This window comes from Phalacrocorax aristotelis, chromosome 21 (assembly GCF_949628215.1).
Source record: "Phalacrocorax aristotelis chromosome 21, bGulAri2.1, whole genome shotgun sequence".
Taxonomy (NCBI): Eukaryota; Metazoa; Chordata; class Aves; order Suliformes; family Phalacrocoracidae; genus Phalacrocorax; species Phalacrocorax aristotelis.
Window position 1 is genome coordinate 8,490,779 of NC_134296.1, and position 18,574 is coordinate 8,509,352.

At 40.9% G+C, this 18,574-nt stretch overlaps 1 protein-coding gene across 3 annotated transcripts in view; it reads right to left on the bottom strand.

The window, feature by feature from the left end:
• Positions 1-4,726: 4,726 nt before the first annotated feature.
• Positions 4,727-18,574, bottom strand: part of NGF (nerve growth factor) — a 35,082-nt gene continuing 21,234 nt past the window's right edge. For 2 of the 3 annotated variants that reach the window (XM_075115819.1, XM_075115818.1), the window contains 2 exons: positions 9,020-9,160; positions 4,727-5,606 (listed from right to left, as the gene is read on the bottom strand). In XM_075115819.1, coding sequence (XP_074971920.1) covers positions 4,875-5,594 — 720 coding nt within the window. In that variant the 5' untranslated portion in view covers positions 5,595-5,606; positions 9,020-9,160 and the 3' untranslated portion in view covers positions 4,727-4,874. Of the gene's footprint in view, positions 5,607-7,982; positions 8,076-9,019; positions 9,161-18,574 lie in introns of all 3 variants that reach the window. The other variant, XM_075115820.1, reaches the window with a different exon arrangement.

The following is an 18,574-nucleotide window of genomic DNA, read 5'->3' on the forward strand; positions in this document are numbered from 1 at the left end:
ATAATGAAAACCTGCTAGACTTAAACAGTAAGAAGAGAATCCAGCAAACTGTGTAGCACTGTTTCAAAAGAAGTGGAGAAGCTGTGGGTACCTGAGGCACTCTTGAGAAATGAAGTGTGCTACAACCTAGCAGTTATGTTGAACACGGTTGATGTGTAGAGATCCTTCATCACAGGTTTTTCAATTATTGTCACTTTATACAAATAAGTGAGTGGGGTTATCAAGTCCATTCCATGCAGAACTCTCCATGCTGAACCGCAGTCTTGAAACACCATATACGTTCAAACTGCAGCTATTACAAATGAAAGTAACTTATCCAAATATGGATGCTCTTGTCATTCCTTGGATACAGTGGAAACAGCAGCAAAATAAGCTGTTTTGGGTGCCTTTGACAGTGTTTCAGCAGCGTATGTTGAGCCATGATGTCACCTGGCTCTTGAGTCCCTCATCCCTTCTCTTGCAGTTGTGGTATAGGTTTGATCACATGAGACCTCATTAGGAATCCAGGAAATTCCTGCTGAGCAGTAATCCTGTAATTGATTTCCCCTTCCCTTAAAATCATGTAAGAAAACAGATTTCCACCTTTGCTCTACTGTATATCCTCTTAGTATGATTTGCTGTAATTGCCATCAGTCTGATTTCTCCAGTAAATGAGTTTGTAACATGCTGCCTCTCATCAGTAACTCTAAGCCACTAAGAGAGTGTACTGCTGAAAGCACAGTTGCTCAACCAATAAACATAAGACTGACATTACACAGGAATGCGTATAAAAAAAAAAAAGGCATTCAAGCCTCTTTATACCTGACTTTGCAGCAATACAGGATTCTCTATATTGATCATAATGTGAGTTGTAGACAACAAAATGGCAGATTACTGCATGCTTGCTTGGCGGGGAAAAAAAAAGAAAGAAAAAAAGCCAAACACGATAAAGGACAGTGTCTGAAAATATTTACAAGCTGCAGACTTAACACAACAACTGTGTTGACAGTTGATAACGGCTGTCACAGCTTCCCAAAGAGCAGCACTGAATCAATTCACAATTTGGAGAATTCCTTCAACACTGAAAAGAGTTCAGTGTTGAATTAATTTTTTATAGTGAGGGTGGTGAGACACTGGCCCAGGTTGCTCAGAGAGGTAGTCGATGCCCCATCCCTGGAAACATTCAGGCCAGGTTGGATGGGGGTCCGAGCAACCTGATCTAGTTGAAAATGTCCCTGCTCACTGCAGAGGGGTTGGACTAGATGGCCTCTAAAGGTCCCTTCCAACCCAAACTATACTATGATTCTGATTTTCCATGACAGTTCACCTGTCTTTGATGTAGGATGCTAAGAGACATTTCTAATTGAGATAGTCAGGTCTTTATAAAAGATGTCTTGTCATTGGCTGCACTATGGTTTGGAAGGCTAAGCCCCCAGAGTATCAACACTGGTATCACAAATGCTCTCCCAGGTTTTGTTCCGTCTCTGGTTTTATCAACCCAGCCTGCTGTGCTGTAGACCAGTAGCATTTGTGAGTTTCTACACGCAATTATTGCATGAATCTTGTACTCCTTCATCTGCGTATGAAATTCCAAAAGTATGGGGCCATGTTTATCAGGGTCCAGATACATAACTGAAAATGTTCAAAAGTTCATTCTCAGCCTTTCTGTAGGTGGGTGACAACTGTGAACATGACTTCAACAAAAAGAGTTATAATTTAACTCTTGCCTGGAAGCATGCAAATTGTGGCAAATGTCACTGAAAATCAAGTAGCCCTTGCATCTCACTCAAGGCAGAAGCGTTTCAGGCTAATATTTGTCTCATCTGTTCTCTGGCACATCCAGAGGTGACAATTCCTTATACCTTCACGCAGTCAGTCCTGTACTTCATTTCTGGCCATTCAGGGTGTCCTTATCATATGATATTAATCTCTTTAGATTGTGTGAAACTATGCTTGGGCTTTATCATAAATATTTCTCTGTTGCTGGAGGTAACAGGGAATTGGGATGCCAGTTACCACAAGAACGGCTAAGACTACTGTTGTTCTGCATCCTTGTTTTTAAACATGGTATGAACATCTGTAAGTGGAATGAAGTTTGAGTGCTGCAGAGGGATTCTCAGAGATTGGGTTTGTGTAGCTATGGTTGGAGGTGGAGCTTTATCTTGCCAAATAAGTGCACAGTTAATACAAGAATTGAAATATGGCAATAATTCTCTTTCTGAGAATGCACGTTTCCAGGTTTTTCTTATTTTATAATCATAAAACCACACATTCTCATTAAATTAATTTCTTTAAATACTTCACTGCTTCCCAGTAGGTCATTGGTCACGTCAACGTGTCACATAGGCATAACAATAACGTGCAGGGAGAGAAATTATGTACACCTTTAAAATTTAAGTTACAGGCTTGGGTTTGTAGCTCTAAGTCTGGAATTCCAGATTCTTCAGTTAACAGCGTGATCAAGGTCAAGTGTGAATGCATCAAACTCATTTTCACTCTTCCACCCTCCCTTTTGAGACCTTTTTTAATGAACAGGCAAGAAATGTCAGTAATAAAACAGATCAGTGTCATGAAGGGTGAACCGGTAGTCTGGCTTCAGTCTTGGGAGCACAAAATAAAAATCAGCTGAAGGGATAAATGTGAAATAGATCGCATCAATATCTGCAAGACTAAATAAACCCTTCCCCCATAATGAATAGCTAAATGTTTATTAATAGAAATTTTCATCAAGGTCCATAGAGCTTTTAATGACAGCTGTTTGTCCCTCAGATTGGGTGTTACAGGTAGTCGTACCTTGTTCTTGGCAAGAATGTGCTTTAAGGTGTAGTCAGAGGAACTTCTAAGAGGGCTGGATATGGAAGAAATGTCAGCTCCAAAGATTGCTTTAAGAAGAAAGTTGTCAGTTTCAGAGCTCTTTGAAGGCATGCCAAGTCTTAGGCATGTTTGGAATTACCATATGCATTTATGAGACACTTTCAAACTTACTTGCAGTTTTGTTTTGTCAGTGGTAAAATAATGGCCGTCTCAATTAACCTGGAAATCCTGGATGAGCAGCAGCTTCATTTTGCCCTAGTTGCATTGTGTCACGTATGGTAAAGGTAAACAGCGCTTCTAAAGCAGATTTGTTATTTTTTTCCATTGCTTTAAGGCCACCAAAGAGCACAGGTGAGATTCAGCTCCAATTCTGTGTTTTTCTGTGCTTAAGAATACTGTGTGTTTCACTGATCTCCCTCCATCTCTCCTGTGATGACTGGCAGGTGCTGCCGCTGCTGTGTCAGATGCCTACATGATGGCACTATAAGTATTCCTTCATTGCCTCCCCCTGCTCCAGAACAAGTTGTCGTTATTTGGAGGACACGGGACAGTCAGGAGCCTGCCTTCTCCTTGACCTTTCAGATAACTGGCGATTCACGCAAATATTGCAAATATCTTGTTCTGGAGAGAGCAAAACAGTGTCACTGGAATATTGCTGTCCCATACTATGCCCACCTACCAGAGGGGGCCAAAAAGTGGCATACCAGTGATTATCAGGAATGGTCTCTGTCTCACTGCCTTCCACTTCACACAGGCTGGCACCATCATACCAGAAAGCATATCTTGCCTAGGTTTGGTTATTTCCACTGACGCTGTTTTACCATAACGCATTTTCTCTAGAGATCTGCTGCCCTTCTGTGCTGTTTACATGGAGGAAGCAAATGTCACGTCTGCTTTTTTGATTAAAGGACTAACTGCATGAGGGAAGGCAAGGGTGAAGGTGTGCCCTCTAGGATTTGGAAGAAACTAAGCTGAAAAACCGTAATGGTATTTGTTTTGAAACAGTTTCTGTGGTGGATAACAGCTGTTCTTCCAAAGGAAACAATGAGAGAAACTGCAGCTTTATTCAGTGTGCAGTGACTGAAACACCCATCACAGGTCTCAAGCTCCACTGTGTACTTCTAGAGACCAATGTTCCCCAACGCACAGAAAATATGAGCTTAAGGTTATTTTGGGGCTCCTTGCTAAAACACAGCCTCAGAGATTTTTTTTTTTAATGATTATTATTGCCTTCTATCATGTGGGAAAAGACTTGCTCCTTTGTCAAGTCCCCGTTGCCAAAATACTAGCTTGAGAGAATTTCCAAATTTTAATTATAAGCCACATGAACATTTTTACTTATATACGTATATTGACATTTGCAACCCCATCACTCTAATATAGCTCATAAGTAATGAGCTGTAAAATACCATTTTAATGCAAAAATACATACATCGAGATTCTACTCTTGTGTAGACGAACGTTCCAAAATACTTCAGAACGGATTGTTTTTTGCAGTGAAAATAATTCGGCAGTTATTAAAAACACACTAAAGGTCTTAGAAATTTATCTAGCAACATGAAGAACAAGTATTTCTACCAGGAGTTCATGAAGATGATTAATTATATAAGATTAATATCAATATGGATAATTAGTAAAACTGGAAGAAAGTTTTGAAAGGTCTTTTTCAGTTTCTTGGTAGTTGGACAAAACATTTCAATTTAAAAGAAACCTACAAGATTTTGACAGTAAACTGGTAGGTGTGAGGGAAATTATTTTGTTGTGGAAGAGAGCAACATGTGTAAAAACTGTGTGAAAAATGTTTTCCTTTTGTAGAATGGCAAGCAAAGATTGCTTGATGGCAGTGTGAAAACTTTAGAATTGTAGGGCTGAATGAGAGACTAAGGTGAACATCTTTTGAAGGGTTCTGCCAGTAAATAAACTGCAAAACGCGAAAGGTTTCCAAAAGAGTTTAATAAATAATGAGGTTCTTTCTGTACTGTATAAACTATAAATATACCATGCAGTCCTTTATAACTTAAAATAATTTACAGACTGAGGTAGGGGGGTAGGAGGATGTTGCCATGGGATTTAGATCCATCTCAGGGTCTCCCTGACTTCCTGCTGAGCACACACACACAGGCTGTGTCAATTCGAATAAATCGCCAGGCTGCTTGCTTGCCCTCCATTGTCAGTGCTTTGACAAAGGTGTGTGTTGTGGTGCAGTAAGAGTTCCAGTGCTTTGCGTCGATCCCTCGGCACCCACTGGAGACTGGCTTAGGGTCCCTGCACTTGGTCTCAAAAAAGTACTGCTTAAAAATGTTGTTGTTAATGTTGACTTCTCCCAACACTGTCACCTCTTTGCCTTTAATGTCAGTGGCTGTGGTTTTGTCCCCAACCCACATGCTGACGCTGTCACACACTGAGAACTCTCCCCGGTGTAATACGGGATGCGTGGTCCTCTTGGTCCTGGCAGTCCTGTTGAGAGAACCTGCGCTGCTGAGAAATCCCATGTTCTGTCCTTGCCCTGACACTGGGGGGGGCTGTGTGCTGAACAGCACCCGAGGAGACCGGAGACGCCTCTTCTTAAAAAGTTTTGGGTCCATGGTGATATTTATAGCTTCTCTTCTACCTATCGTCCAAGTAGAGTGGCTGTGGGATGTCTGTGGAGCTGCCTTGGGAATGTGGTGTCTGTTACTCCGGTGGGTATTGAGCAGGGAGTGTTCTGCAGGATACTCCAGTGGAGCATTGTCCTCTGACTTTGGAGCTGCCTGTGTGCCGATCAAAAAAGCTATAATCAGAGTGTAGTTCAGCATGGACATTACGCTATGCACCTAGAACAAAAGAAAAATGTAATGTTACTGTAAGCCGTGCTGGCACAAATGGATGCTGTTGCTGACAATAAATTTATAAGATACCCAGGATCATACAGATTTCATCTGGCATTCATGTGGGTGCCAGATGCTATTCTTCCGGAAGAGTCCATTCAGACAGCATAAATGTTCTTAATAAAGCGAGAACATTAGAAAATAATAGCTAGATTATTATTAATTCCTCTGGTATTTGTTATTAGAGCACTGTTTATGAAGCACTTGTTTGGTGTTATTAATGTGGAGAACATATGGCGACAGCATGTTCCCAGGAGTAAAATCTCTAGTGATTTTTGCAGCAATCTTTTTGGCCAGGGCTGGTCTCTTGGCTGCAAATACCCTGCAGAGTAGTGAGAGCAGAAGCAGTCGCTTGGCTAAAATAGCTGTCCATTCAGTTAATATGTCTGCAGAGGTGTCTTTGGGGCTGGGATGGGGACCACCAAGCTGGTATTTGTGGAAGGGGGGGAGCCCCACTGAATTGTGCTGTTGTCACACACTCAACACCCACGCTTACCTGCCGTGTGGACAGGCCCCACCACTCTGGCTGTCTCAGCAGCCTCCAGCAGCCTCCATCTATCCCATCTGCCCTTTTGGGACACACCTCATTTCTGATTTGGAGCAGATAAACCCCAGGCTCCTTCCCAGAAGAGCTCGGGCATCACATGTCACAAGGACAGATGGGAATTTTCCATGTTCAAGCTTCCTGTTAGAACAAACATGGGTATTACATAGGAGCTCTGTGGGTGGTGGGCTACTTTGGGGTTGGCATCTTAGGTGTAGCAGGGATACAACTGTTGTGGCCATAGTACTGGGAATTATGTACAGGGACACACCTTCCTTTTTTTCAGTGTGCCATGAGCAAGAAGCTCCACAATTGACACTGCATAGCAGATCCAGTGCCAATGCTAGTCTGCCTTCAATCTGGACAATATGCACATCTGTTTGGGTGTGGAGAATGTCTAAAACTTTACTAAGAACAATTTTATGCCAGAAGACCAGCAGCAGTAATACCTTGTTAGGTAACTACCACATGTTGACTAACTCAGCCACATGTTGGGTTAACAAAGCAGCAGCAGGCATCCTGGAAATAAGAGACGTTCAGAAATGATCTGAAATTGCAGTTAGGGGCAGACATTGTATTTCCTCTCTGAAGACTTAATAAGCAGAGACAGGGTATAAACAGAAAAAAACTACCAAGCAAGGCTCCTCCCCTGTCTCTTTGCCTTGTTTTGCCTGACATGTCTCAGCTGGCCCCGAATTACGCTGTGTCCAGCCAGCGGGCAGGCAGCCGCACATAGACTGGACAAACAGGGTTTTGTAAAAGAGGAATCGGGCTCTGCAGTTCCACTGTGATTTCCCAGCATGTCTTCGTGTTTTTTCTGGGTGTGGGTCAATTACTGCTGAAGTTCCCCCTCTCTGTTCAGCTTTCTCAGGGTAGAATCCCAAGCAGTACTAAAGCCCTCATTGAGTGCTTTAGCTTTGCTAGAGCACAATCTTGTAGAAAATGCAGAACCCTGACATGTCACATAGGATCTTGTGTGGATAGTCTTATCTCAGACAAGAGCTGAAATGAAATAAACAGCAGTGTTTGTGCAGGGCTGGGGAAGCATTTAAGAAATCAGCAGGATATGCCAAGTGAAGGTAGTGACTGAAGAGGGTGAAGATGCTGCAATCCTGCATCAAGGGGAGAAGAGAAAGGCCAAAAGCCACGTTAGCAGTTGTCTGTGCAACAGTTGGACTGGAAGAGGGGTGTACAAAATGATGATGAGGACAGTTAAATCTCTCTCACAGAGAAAATCCTTACTGTTCTAAAGCTACTTTAATCTGCTGAAAACAAGGCTGAGGGTTGCTGCTTTCCCACATGCTGCTCGTGCTTGAGCAGTCACCATCATCTGTATAAGGAAACAGAGCTGGGTGTAGCTCAATAGCTTGGCTATGCACAATTCTGTGTAACCCCTTGTTCTACAACCAAATTAAAATCAGATGGTTCATTACATCTCTAAAGAGTTAGCTTTCCTAACAGAAATGTTAATGGAAAAGGTTTGCAGAACAAAATCCAGGCACAATTTAGACATGCCAATAGCAGCCTCAACCTATTGTGTTTATACATCAACCCTTTTTTTATTATTTCCTTCTATAGGAAAGAGACATTGCAATGTCAGCAAAGAGCTTTTTCTGGTTTTGTGCTATACAAGATTCACTGCTGGAAAATGCAGCTACATTTATCTCCCTTCTCTGAGTTTCTTATGTTGCATATTCTAAGATTATTGCTTGAAGGCCACTAACACAAAATCAGAAAGATCTCACCTGTGTGCTTTTTTTTTTTTTTTTTTAAAATACTTGCCTTGTATTTCCTCTCCTTGTGGTAAAGCATTCTCTGGGGAGTGTGGCCCAAACACAGACAAAATGTATTTGGAATACCTGGTAGTTTTCCTGAAGAGTCAAAATTGAATCTTTTAATCAATTATTAAATTAGTGGAGAATAGAAACAGGTTAAGAAAGTGGACTAGGCTTGATGACAACACAAGCAAAAGAAGTTAACATTTAAAGAATCGGTATGCCTTAGACTGTGAGGATTGTGGACTTTTTTGCTGACATGCATAAATATTTTATAGGGTATTTTGGGGGTTATTTCTAAACTTTGTCACATAATTACTAGGTCCTTTCATGGCGCTTTCTAGAAGCATTCACAGTGCATGCCAAGTGCAGCCAGTTGAACTTCCAGGGAGCTGCACAGCTGCCAATTCTAGTGCTGGTAGTACATGGGTGTCTGTAACATTGGCCACAAAGGTTATCACAGGCATTTCAACGCCAAAAATACAAAAACTCTACTAAAACAGAGGGTGTTTAATGAGAACTGTGACTTCTAAGTGGACCATCTCTCATTATAAGTAAACATTCCCCACAAAAGATACGATGCCTGGAGACAGAATAAAAGATGACAGAATAAGTGGAAACTCCCATTTTAGCCAGACAATAGCTAGTTAGCAGGTTATCAGTGAAGCAACTTGTTAAACAAGTCAAAGAGCTAAGCTTTTCCAAAAATAAGAGTATTAAATGCAAGCTATTGTTTGCATACTTTTGTTTGCATAATAATGTTTGCATGTAACGTTTATTAAATGCAAGTTTAAAGTTTATTAAAGTTTATTAAACTATTTATTTATTTACTTATTTATTACTTAACTAAGTAATAAATGCCCTCATCATTCTTTAGAAGACAGACCAATGATTTGTTCAGGATGACAACTCTGCCCCACTTGTATGCTGGTCAGGTGACACTTAAACACTTCTTCTGGTGCAGGTGTTCAGGCTACTTTGTGATACTGGTATTAGACGATTTCAGTCTGCCCTGAGGAGAGCGTGTACGTTGTGCTTACCTCTGAGTATACTGCACAAGCAACTGCTCCCCCAGCAAGGTCTTTATTTCATCCAGACACGGAGCTGGGGTTGGCTGCAGCATGCCATCGGGCCAGTTTGACTGCGTAGCTGAGTCTGGGAGTTGCTTATTCTGTGTTCCACTAGAAGTAGAAATATTTGTTTCAATAATTAGCCAGCAAATAAATGTTTTCAGTACCATTCCCCACTTGATAGCAGGAGTACAGGGGCAAATCCACTTGCTTGGCTTTCTGAACTGTGCCTTTTTTACTGTTGCAGTGTAGAAATTGTCTAAAGTGCAGTTCTCGACTTTGAAGAGCCGCACGTTTGTAAGACAGAGCTACCTTTATTCAGCACCTTTACCAGACCGTGGTTAACAATCCACTGCTCCTGATCCCTCTCTGCATCTTCCAGGCTCACCAGAAACAGGAGTGATGCGGCATAGGGAAGCAATACCTGCTGCTGTCACTATCTGAGCTCAGTTTGCTCAGTAGTGATAGACAAATCAGGGCTCAGACCTCACATCATCTTTGGACAGCAAGTCTGGTTACAAGTAAAGGCACCGCAAGTTGTGTGCCAGCAAATGCAGCCGATGTAAAACTCAGCGGCTACTCTGCTTGCTTGTCCAGGCTGGTCTAAATAGCACCATCACCAGCCCCGTGTCCTTTTTCTGTCACAGTACTTCAGAATGGAGTGCACCTATTAGCACTACTCAAACATTCAAAACCAGAGATGTTTGTAGTACCTGCAGGACACGAGCCTATCTATGCCCTATCCACAAATGTGCTATGCATGCATCTTAGTGCAGTTCATGCCCCAAACGCTGGAAGTCCTTTAGACACCCTGAAGGAGGGTTGCCGACATGCATACTGCTGTACATTCTGAGCAGCCAGTGGAAGGTAACTTTTGTTCCTCTTTTTTGTTTTTTGTCAACGCGTACAGTAACATTGCCAGTGACTGTAATGTTCTACATGGAATACCAGTTACCTGCAGGACAGTCCTAGCCTCCCCCATCCCCCCAGCACTGTTTGAGCTAGGTGTGAAGATGTGTGGTTGCAGCGTTGGCTGGGCTGTTTTGTACTAGTGTCACATTTAGTGAAAGCGAGTGGAGTTAAAAAGCGGACTGGAGTGATGAAACATCTCGCAGGTTGTCCAGCGACAGTGACTGGGCTCTGCTGATCATTTGGAACATGAGTTCCACTCGAGCAATTTCATAAGAGGCTGCTGAGGGTCTTTTCAGTGAAGAGATGATGCCTGAGATGTTTCATTCATGCATGGAAAAAGGAAAGAAAAAAATTAATTCTAAGGCTCTTATACTACCAGAACAAAAAGGCACTGTACTAGAAGCTAGCAAATTGGTATGTCTCAGTGCCGAATGTCTGCAATTTTAGGAGAAAAACAGAACATTAGTGTGCTGTACGAAATGAAACTGGGAGGCAGGCTTGGGATGACATTTTAGGGGGTGAACCAAGTGTGTCCTTATCTACCTGATGGAATCTCTTAAGACCTTTGGCAAACTAGGACTGGTGAGGTGAAAAGACAATGACTTACACTCTTTCTGTTCTAGGCAGGCTTCCTTTTTTTTACTAGTATTCAGGCAGGAATCAGGTGAGGGCCAGAAACATACTTGAGTCTTCCTGGCTTAGGAGAGAATCTGAAGACCTTTCACAGGTCAAAGGCCTTAAACTTTGGGTTGGTTTTTTTTTTTTTTGGTATGTAACTCAAAGTGGGTCCAAATGAGCTGTTTGGCTGGGATACTCTTTTCATTGAGGCAATATAAACTGTAGAGCTGCTCCCAGATTTAGGAGAAATTGGCCAGAAGATGGGGGTAACTGTTGAAGCCTAGCGAAGAAGCGGAGAGCAATGGGCTGAAAGCAACAGCTACAATAACAGGGAAATCTCTTCGTCAGTTCAGCAGAGAATCAGGACAATAACAGATCACCATTTGTTGGCAGAGAATTATCTGATCATAGTTGATATTTGAGAAGTGATGATACAAAACTTGGAGGCACATGAAAGCACATACTTAAATGCTTGTCCTCTGGCTACTGTAAAGGCAGAAATAACTCCAGTCTTAATTACTACACTATGAATGGTCATATAGACCCCAAATCAAAGGAAAACCATTGGTTTTTTTCACCGGTTAAGTCCAGCATGCTGACACCTTCTCAGCAGAGAACATTTCTGATTGTAAATTCATGAGTGCCATTGAAAGTGATAGAAATAGTACTTTATTAATCTTAAATATTTAGATAGCTTATCTGTTCCATTTAATAAGGTAAATAAGGGTTGTGTAATGTACTTCTGTACTGCAAAAGATCCTGCTGGATTCCGTGTGGAGATTGAAGTGCATTTACTAAGGAGAACATGCTGCTAATGACAAAGCATGAACTGGATTCATTTTACACCTGCACAATTTCTGTCCACAGGAGACCTGGCTGCCAGTAACTATAGCTACTGGGTTTGTCTCCTACCAAGATCCAAACACAAGCTACTTAATTTTAAAAAATCTAACTGAAATCTTCCAACCCCATTTTCAAGCAGTGCAGGGCACAGGCGTCGATCTGTTATGTGCTCATTGTATGGTGCTGCGCAATGCTTCTGCAATGATTTGGGCACTCTTTGGATTTGCTGCTGTCTGTAGATCGGGGCTCATGTTCTACTGTACCTGTGTGGTTGAAGTATTTAGGGGCTAGGCTAGTTACGGTGGTATGAATGTGTCAGAAAGGTCGAACAAAGTTCTAAAACCCAGAGCTTCATGCTACCAGACTGAGTATGCTATATTTTTGCAAGAATGTACTAGTAAAGTAATAACCCTTTCAGTGGACTCTTGTCAGTTTAGTAACTGTAATGATAGAGCTACAATATGCTGGTCACTGCCAAAAATAATCCAACAACTTTTCCGACTGTTCTGCCACCCTAAGAAAACACTGCTTCAGTTCCAACTGGCTAGTTTTTAACCACAAAAGAATTTATTTTCAGCAGGGTTGTTTTTTTTTTTTTAAAGTTCTTTTACTGTCTTCTTCCCGGATTCCCGGTTGTGGTAGAATCCAGTAAATGATGCAGTGTAATTTAAATGATGCTGAAGACAGCATCTATATACTATTCCTTTCTACCTACTGTTCCCAGGGATTAATAAAATACCCTACCGGAGTATTTCTTCAGAATTTACATGCATTCAGGATTACAGACCTGGGGGGGTAAAAAACCCCCACTTCATTTTTATTTCTTAGTCTTGGCACATACTGTAGGAGTGGTGGCACATTATAAATATATAAAATGCTAATTGCACATGAATGCTTCATAGGGGTTTACAGTAAAGCATGCAGTATTTACCAACTGATCTAAGGGCTGTCTGAAAAAGGAAATAATTGAAATATAAATGATCAGTCTCCTTATTTCTTTGCTTGTTTGGCAATCACGCAATAAAGACCACTAGTAAAACCTGAACAGTCTAAAGCAATGTTACAAGGGGCATAATGTAAGAGTGGAGAAATGGATCACATCAAAAAGCAAGTGGTTCTGTGTTTTGAAAAAATTTTTGCTTGCAGGCACCTCTAAGTGAAACAAGTGCCAAACAAAACAAGTATATATAGGGAATTCCCATTTTTTAAACAGTTATGCCACAGAATCTGAGGAAGAATGGACAAGAAGGGTATGTTGCCTGGAAACTTATTTAGAACTGAAAATTTAGTAGATTTACTAAATTAATTGCTTCCAATAATAGCAGTGCTTAAAATTATTGCCAAATCTCTGTGTAGATCTCTGTTCTATGTAAAGTGCACAAACTTCTAAATCTTGATTCCAGTGCAGATGAATTTCAATTCAGACTGCAGTACTTGGACAGTTAACAACTGGGTTATAAAGCATGTAAAGATATTTGCAAGACTTTTAGAATTCTAAGAGCAATTTATAGATTTGACACTTCTCTGTGAAAACTGGGGTTGAATTCTGGCCTCTGTGTTTTTGCTAGGGTACAGAAATATAGTTCTTTTAAACCTGGAAGCATTGATAACGTTATCATTACGGTGGGGAGAAAAAATGGTGTACTACGTTGAAGTAGTTCCATTTCATGACTGCCACTTGTATAACTGGAAGTACAGCATAGAAGATTGGACCCCAGGACATCACCACTCTTTCTCCCCAGGACACTGAATAGTGCAGCTTCTTCTCGTTCAAGAATGTTAATGTCTTATTTTAAACTTTCTGGAGGAGAGGAAATGGAAGCTTGATTTAGTGCAGCTCCAGCAGACCAGTAGTGGTGATGTCTAACCAGCATAGACTCCTCCCTCAGGTATTCAGCTCTGTCAGGACAAATCAGAAACACTTCTTTTGCACATCTTTCACAATCCTAATGTTTTAAATAGCTTTTCTGGGGGGTGTATTTTAAACAGAAGTGACAGGACTTAACCAACCCTGGAGGTTCCCTTCCAGTTATGTATTCTTCTAAAATCAGCTGTTTTCTCAGAATAATATTATATATACTTGATGGTAACTGGCAAAACATCAACACCATGTTTTGCTCTATTTCAGGGGTATTTTTATGTTTGTGTTTAAAATGGATTGACTTTGCTCTTTCATTGACTCAGTAGGAAAGGCTGGGGGAGACAGAAGAAAACCTGCTACTTCAAATTTACTTGAAAAACATATAATTACATTGCAGAAGGTTCATGGTCTTCTAATGTTTCTTATTTCTGGTTACACTTGACCATGATGTCATGAACCATGGACAGCTTTCTGGTAGGGAAGTTTGCTTTGGGGCTTATAAGAGCTTCCCAGTATCCATTAGTCCCAGGGCATTCAGATCACTGAGAAGAATCATGCTTGAGGTTAAGAACAGTTTTCTTTTTTCTTATACCTATAGAACGAAGAGAAGCAGCTGCTTTCTTCTTTGTAGTGCAGTTAAGATATATTTACATCTTAAAGGAACATGATTTCTAATAATTAAGTTTCCTGCAGAAATTGTAGTCTCACTGCACTGCCTTGTTTCTACTAGAAACCGAACTCAGAAACCGGTCATCCAGGTTTTTTTGTAGGATCAACAATAATGCTGTTCTTTTATACAGTGTGGTACCTCTAGAACAGTCATTGTGAGGTGAAGCAAAATCACAGAATCCCAGACTGGCGGGGGCTGGAAGGGCCCTCTGGAGCTCATCCCACCCACCCCCTGCGTGAGCAGGCACCCCCAGAGCAGGGGGCACAGGAACACATCCAGGCGGGGTGTGAATGTCTCCAGGGAAGGGACCCCACAGCCTCTCTGGGCAGCCTGTGCCCCTGCTCTGGCACCCGCACAGGGAAGGGGCTTGTCCTCATGTTCAGGTGGAACTTCCCGTGTTCCAGCTTGTGCCCGTTGCCCCTTGGCCTGGCGTTGGGCACCACTGAAAAGTCAAGTCTCATCCTCTTGACACCCGCCCTTCAGATATTTATAATCATTGATGAGATCCCCCCTCAGTCTTCTCTCCTCCAGGCTGAACATACTCCTTTTTGTTATGACCAAGCACAACAGAAGCTTTAGCCACAAGCGTATACAAAGCTTCCCTGCTAGGCCAGCTGACAGTCAGCCAGCACTTCAGTAGTGATAACCTCTAAAGTTTAGTTTACAAATATTGCACTAATACGATGAAGGACTCCTACTGTCAGATCACAGACTTGTCCTTTAGGGCAAATCCCTACCTTGCAGTGTCTCTTACACTTCTACAAATATGATTTATCCCTTCCTGGTGTTGGTATATTGGCGGAGTCCCCAGATGCCGTAAGTTAAAAAAAGGGATTCAGTCATTAACAGTCAGACTACACTAGGGCAGAATTTAACACATTTTCTTGAGACAAATAGGAGTGATCATTTTCACTTTTACTTTTTTTTTTTGAAGTTGCAAGTGGTTTAGATCCAGCCACCAAACTTTACAGGTTAAAAAAAAATTAGTTTGGTAGAGATTAATATACGCTCTGTGTATTAAAAGTGTGTAATTCCATCATATCTGGTTGGAATGTATTCTTGCTTTCCTTGAAGAATGCCATTTTTTTTCCTTTGAAGTTTTTGTTTAGCATTATACAGTTCTGTAAATATGGTGAGTGTATTACTTTGTGAAATCTCATTATGTGAGACTTAGAAGACCAGGAAAATAAATAAAAACCTGGTGGAGAAATCAGGAATTAAAGCCATACCGCTGTGGTACAGTTCTATCAGCGTGAAGTGGAAACTTAGACCAAGCCTTGATTTTATACCAGGATACCTCTGACACCTCACGCAATTACTGTCAGAGTACTACACAGGTGGGAGAACCCTCATCTTGCGTGAAGTGTGCTCCTGCTTGAATTGAAGGAACAAAATTTTCCAAAATGCTTTGGCAATTCTTTTTGTTGTTTGTTGTCCATAATGCACCAGTAAAGCTTTAATTATGTCTCATTTTTTATTCTGGATACCTACTATATACAGCACACAGAGCACAGAAACCAATGATAATACATAAGACCTGTCTGTCTTGTAGGTCTTGAGGTTCTTGGGTGTCCTGCTGCTCCCAGTAATGCCTGACTAGGTAAAGTGAAGCACTAGCATTGAATTGGGCTATCAATGTGGTATTGCTATCTGTAAATGTTAGTAAAAATGAAGCATGTTTGTCTGTAATGCAGACTATTTTTAGTGCCTCGTTTTAATAGAGAAGAAATTGCACATTCACCAGATTCCATTAAAGTAGCTCCTACGCTACGAGAGAAAAGATAAATTAATGCTCAGTTTGGCTCAATCAAATACAGCAAGTAAATTATTTTCTAAATAAAAATAAACATAGGCATAGAATGTTGTAATCCAAAGCATGATACAATTTGGAATGTTGCTTTCTGTCATTTGTGAGGTTGTTGGAATATTTTAGAGATGTGCAAAAAATAAACAGAAAGGATATTTGAATCTTTTTGTCTTTGTGATTACAGAAATACCGATATATCTTGAATTTATGAAATGACACATATTTCAGAAGTGAGCTCCATAGTGCAAAAAACCGAGTTACTCTCAAGTCTCATGCAGTTAATGCAGAAGGTCTGGAAGAACAAGGGATTAGGCTTGTGAGAACACACATCTGATTTACCAGTTTTGTAATTCAGAGTACAGGAGATAGAGGAAAACCAACATCATAGTAGTAGGAAATAATATTTTTCAGAGTATTGAGTGAGCCAATAGAGTCCCCAAAGTATTTGATTAGACTTCTCCATTTCAGAGGTGAGAAGTGGTTGGGTTGCTTTATTCAATAATGACAAAAAAAGAAGTTCAGAGTATATAGGGTTTGACCCAGCAGTGAAGTTTGTGCAGTTCTTTCCAGTGACACAGCATGGAGCATGTGTGCTGTGCTAGGACTCCTGGTAGCAGACAGTTTGCAGCCAGTAAACTGCTGCTTGTTTTCTGGTATTATTTGCAATGATGGATGATATGCTTGGCTGTCTCTGCAGCAAATGGGATCATGGAGGTCACCAAAATAAGCAACAAGTAGCATAATAGTTTTATTTTGCCGCCTCTGGTAGTAAGAAATGAAATGATGGAGGCAGTTGCTGCTGAAGTTGCTGTTAAAGAGAAGCTGTCTGCTGGCACATCTTCCTCACTGAAACATTTGAACAGGTATATGAATTAAAATTTAGCAATAGCAATGCAGGGAAAAAATTTCTGAGGCCTGCGAGGCCTTGAAGGGAATCCTTAAGCCATTATGACTAAGCACAGTGTCAGAGGCATTGCGTTTCAGCTTTCCCTTGATCTTAGCTGATGAGCAAGGAAATGGGAATTTCTAATGGACTCAAGTTTTCATTCCTCTATTATATCTACAGTGAGTCATCCTGTAAATAAGAGCTTTATGTATGCCGAAGAGCCAGTGGGAAGCTACCTGTGTCTCATACACTTCCTTTGTTCCAAATGCCTCCAGTACTGAACTGTTCCTTTGAGTATTTCTAGGGAGAGCAGTAGACTGAGAAGAATGCTGCCCTGCAGCAATGAGCATGCATCATGTCACCATGATCATCACCATCACAGGATGTGCAACAAATATCTACCTCTAGATTTCTGACTCAAGTTTAGTCTAGGCAATGGTAATGCTTGATAGCCTGTGACGCATCTGTCCGTTTTGGTTACTTAAGGGGAAATAGCACTATGAGTCTTGACCTGCAGGGTAGGGATTCACCAAATCAGAAATCAATAAGGCTTTAGAAAACACTTCTTAGGGTTTATTTTATGCTTATTGAGCATAAGTATGAATGTAATAAGTATATATACGTAATATACATTTATTACATTTTATACTTCTAGTATATAAATATATACTTATTGGTATATTGTACATAAGTATATATATAAGTAATGTATGTGTAAGTAAGAATGTCTTATTTGCAGGAGCCTAATTTTATCACTTCTATCCTCCTGATCCGCTACATAAATATTTCAATTCCTAGTGCCTCTGCAGAGAAGCCCAAAAAGAGGAAAACAAGTCTATCTCCCACCACCTTCATTGACACTCCATTCCCTCAGGGCACAGGGTGCCAGGTGAAGCTACCTGATGGGACAGGTCCAGCCTGCAGCAACAGGTGGTGATTTCTTGCAGTAGGTGATGGAGACTTGTGACATAGGACAGAGAGAGCTCAGCTTTAAAAGGCTCACTTTGTAACTACTGTGTTGTAAAACATAATTGAGACTTCTATTTCTAAGAATGTAATGTTTGGCATCATGATACTCTCACATGTAGAATACACTCATGGGAATTTAGAGTCATCAACAGTCATCTAAAATGTGGCTTCCTTTGGAAAACATGATCTTCAGGTCGTGATGGCCATACCAGTAAAAACCTGCAATGGGATGCAGCTCTTATTGTGACAGGTTGGTTGTTAGCACAGTACTGAACATGCACAGAGCCACCCTGACAGAAGATAGCAAAGACAAACTGACAATCATTAAATAAAAGATACAGAAACTGTCTCTGTCAGGATAAAAATCTCTTTAAATACCGTGAAGTAAAAAAGGAGTTAAAGGTAACTTATCAAAACTAGTGAGAAATCTCTCTGAAAATAAATGACAGAAAACAGCCTTAGAAGGAGCATGTGAATCTAATTCTCCTGAAGTCAATGGCCTCAGTGGCATAAAGCTGGTAAAATCAAGTGAGCTAGAAATAAAGAATGCTGGCTAGAAATAAGTTATCTGAGCATACTACAGTTGTATATCATCCCTATATTATAATGTATAAAGCAAATCTTAAAATTAATGATTGACATGATGATTACTTTGGAACTTTCAAACCATATATATATTTGATAGGACTCCAGGGTTTCATAAATCCTAACTCACTGGCACAAAGGAGTGACTAAAGATCTCAGGCACTAACTGACAGGAGGACTACTGCAGCGTAAATAGGATAAATCCATCCCACCCGTATACAGCTGGATGCCTTGAGGTCTGGGGAAACAGATTCCTCCATCCTCCCCAACTACCAGCCGACCTGAAAGATTGCTGCTCACCTGCAGTTCCTGTCCAAACATGAGGAGTCGTTCCCTAGTTGCCACTTAAAACAGGAAGTCTGAAAGAACTGCAT